The sequence below is a fragment of the Octopus bimaculoides genome, chromosome 17 (genome assembly GCF_001194135.2).
Source record: "Octopus bimaculoides isolate UCB-OBI-ISO-001 chromosome 17, ASM119413v2, whole genome shotgun sequence".
In the NCBI taxonomy this organism is placed as follows: Eukaryota; Metazoa; Mollusca; class Cephalopoda; order Octopoda; family Octopodidae; genus Octopus; species Octopus bimaculoides.
The window spans coordinates 6,131,763-6,135,618 of NC_068997.1; the positions used below are offsets into that span (position 1 = coordinate 6,131,763).

Sequence of the window (3,856 nt, forward strand, 5' to 3'; positions counted from 1 at the left end):
AAGTTTCCTCATTGACCACCAGATAAGGGATCGGGGGACCCTGTCAAAGGCTTTCTCCATGTCAACGAAAGCCAGGTACAGAGGTTTATCCTTAGCTAGGTATTTCTCCTGCAACTGTCTCACTAGAAATAAGGCATCAGTAGTGCTTTTACCTGGCACGAACCCAAACTGCATCTCATCTAAATTGATTCGCTCCCTAATTAGTTGGGCTATGACCCTCTCTGTAACTTTCATAACCTGATCTAACAGCTTGATGCCTCTGTAATTATTTGTATCTAAAGCGTCACCTTTACCTTTGTAGCAGTTGACTATGATGCTGCTACACCAGTCATTGGGTATGACTCCTTCGTGTATCACCTGGTTCGTTATATATATATAATTACCACATCTACAGAAACATACATTTTTTATAAATATATATATTCTTTTATTCATTTCAGTCATTTGACTGCGGCTATGCTGGAGCACCACCTTGTTTCCATACTGGCATGGCTTGGATGATTTAACTGGAACTGACAAGGCCAGGGGCAGCATCAGGCTCCATTGTTTGTTCTGTCACGATTTTTACAGCTGGATAATAGCAATACCAGTGCTAGGGCTTCTTTCAGTTTCTTCCTACCTTCACAAGGCTTTGATCGGCAAAGGGCTCTAGTAGAAGATACTTGCCCAAGGTACCATGCAGTAGGACTGAACCTGAAACCATGTGTGTAGCAAGTGAATTTCTTAACCTCAAGGCTATGCCTGTACCTATCATATCGTTCTTGCCTTTTCAACAGTATGTGTTGCTATTTCAACAAACATTAAGTTGTATTTTAAAAAGAAACGGAACACTATATTCACTTGAACTTCATACTAGTCTTTCTGGTTTATATTTAATCATTCAACTGTTAATATTTATCTAATTCAACTTTCAAACAACCTATTTAACTTTAGAAAACACAGACATTGCAATAAAAGTGCATCATATAAGCACTTCATAGTTGAGTGATGGAGTCACATTGTTAAAATAATTGTGGCTTAAATCAGTGAGATATTACTGGGTCATATTAGTGCAATATTACAGGTGATATCAGTACAATTTTACCGGATTAGATAGGAGTGGCAGAATTGTTAGAGCATCAAGAAAACAAATACCCTGCAGTATTTGTTTCAGCTAATTACATTCTGAGTTCAAATTCAACTGCAGTCAACTTTACCTTTTGTACTTTTGAGGCTGATTAAATAAATTACTGGTTTAATACTAACCCTCTGAGGTTTCTTTCTTCTGTCTCTTCTATCATTATTACAAAGGCCTGTGCTCCATCTATTTCCCCACCACCACAACCAGCTCAATTCATTTTCCCTAGTCCTTCCTTCCCAGAACTGATATAAACTTTGGGGAATTCTTATCCTCTCCAGGTTTACCTCACGGACACCAACTATGTGTTAATGGTGAATGTAAATCACATTAATCTTACCAGTCTGGAGGAGAGGAGAACAATCACATTAATCCCATAAGTCTGGAAAAGAGGATCATCAACCTCATCAGTCTGTGAGAAGAGTTCAATCACAACAACCTCACCAGTTAGACGATGAGGGTCATCGGTCACACCAATCTCATCAGCCAGGAAGGGTAATATCAATCATATCATTCACTAGTCTGGAGAAGGGATCATCAGTCGCATCAACTCACCAGTCTGAGAGATGGACCCACCAGTTACAATAATCTCATCAATCAGAGTGAAGGGGACTACTGAGCATATCACTTGCAAAAATCTGGGATTATTGATCACATCAATCTCACCAGTCTAGAGAAGGGTTTGAATGGACACTGTCTAACCTCAGTCATCATCATCATCATCATCATAACTACTGCCGCTGTTGCCACCACCACCACTTTATGTCCATTCTCCCAAGCTAGCAAGGTTTAGACAAAAACTATGCCCTAGTAAGAATTGAACTCACAACCTTCAACTTACTTTGTTATACTTGCTTATGAGACTCACATGATAATTACTTACATTATTTACATTTGATGGATATTTGTCCTCATCTTGTTTGTTGTTAACACATTTCGGCTGATGTACTTTCAAGCCTTCATCAGGTGTTCTGGGGAGAATTTCGAACCTGGGTTCTCATTCCTAATAATGTTATTATTATTATTATTATTATTATTATTATTAGGGTCACTGCCTGGAATCGAACTCAGAATCTTGGGGTTAGTAGCCCGCGCTCTTAACCACTATGCCATATGCCCGTGGATGGAGGCTGGAATCAAATATAGGACTGTAATTATCTACAGTACAAATGAAATCAGTGACTAAATCATAGTAAAAAAACAAAAAAAAAAAAACATACCAGTTTTCATATTTGTGAAGTTTACTAATGACATTGTCTTTCTGTAGAATGTATAAGAGAAGTTCATTTTCTTGTTCTGAGCCATCACAGATGTGGATATTGTCTGGTTTAGTGATCTTAGCAGTTTCCTCAACAAAGGTCTTTACAGCCGGGGCTAGTTTATTGATGTTTCCATAGATGACACTGTAGTTTTGAACCACTTTAGGGTACAAAGGAGCAGATTTTTGAGAAAGAGCAGACAAAAGTGTCTTCCCACGGACAACCCTGAAATTAAACAGAGAAATACATAAGCATGACAATTCAACTTTCACTTTATACATCATATATACATACATACATAGTTTTTATTACTGAATAACTTTCCTAATGCCAACTACTTTACAGTGTGTACAGAATACACAAAACTAAAGAACCCCCTTGACTGAGTAAGAGTATACTAAAGAGTAAAGCAATTTTATACAATGTGTGAAGAGGTTGGTGTATGACTGAGGATGGGAAGATGTTTGTTGCTGTAGAGGAGGCATGGACAAGACATGCCTCACCAATTACAAGAGTTCTTCAACACACATGAATTCTGGTCGAACAGACCTACAATTAAAGACATGCCAAGCATGACCTTCATGTCATTTTTTTAGTTTCTAGAACCACATTATCTAATGTACCCTTTCATCGTTAATAAAGTATAGCGCAATTTGAGGGAGATTTGGGTGCTGTTTTTAACAGGTTGAATGACAGGTACCCATCCTGATACACAACATAACCCTATACCCACTCCTAACACTACATATAACACACACTCCATAAAATATAACAACATATTCATCTAAAGGAGCTTCTATGTGGCATCTCAACTTGCTAGAAAACTACATCAATTTACACTAATCTTCATTAAAAGAAGATCACATTTAATAATACAGTCCATTGTACACACATACCTATGCAAAAATATGATGTAAAAAAGATAAAACGTTCATGAGAAGAACACATTCTACTGTGTGTTCTTATTGGGAATGACCAAGGGCTAAACAACAACAGACACACATGACACAGATAAAATATACACACTAGACAAAACACACACACACACACACACACACACTCTACACCATATATAAACATGCACAGATTTGTTAAATACAAAATATAAAGAAGAAAAATAAAGTCCAAAATGATTTAGATAATAAAAAAGTCCAAAATTATGTTAAATTAGCCAACAGTTAATGCGTTTTTTCTAAATTACCCAGTAAATGAGGAAATACCCCCCCCCCCTTCTTCCCAATAAATTACATTTTTGTACTTTTACCACTATGGATTGTAATGAGTCACTGACGAAAATGTTTTGATTTCAACTCTAAGCAACAACACTACCACCATCACCACCACCAGTCTTTAAACGTTTGCCAAAAACAGTAAGTTTTTACTAAAAGCAACTTGACTAAATGGAGTGAGTCAAGCTTTATGTTATATTAAAGAAACAGTGGGGATTAGATGAGGAGGAGGAGGAGGAGGGGAAGGCTAA

The 3,856-nt window shown here is 37.2% G+C and overlaps 1 protein-coding gene across 1 annotated transcript in view; it reads right to left on the reverse strand.

Moving 5' to 3' along the window:
- LOC106868970 (phosphoenolpyruvate carboxykinase, cytosolic [GTP]) overlaps positions 1-3,856 on the reverse strand; it is a 50,473-nt gene that overhangs the window by 19,415 nt on the left and 27,202 nt on the right. The window contains exon 2 of the mRNA XM_052974159.1: positions 2,338-2,601. Within this exon, the coding sequence (XP_052830119.1) occupies positions 2,338-2,601 (264 nt within the window). The remainder of the gene's footprint in view (positions 1-2,337; positions 2,602-3,856) is intronic.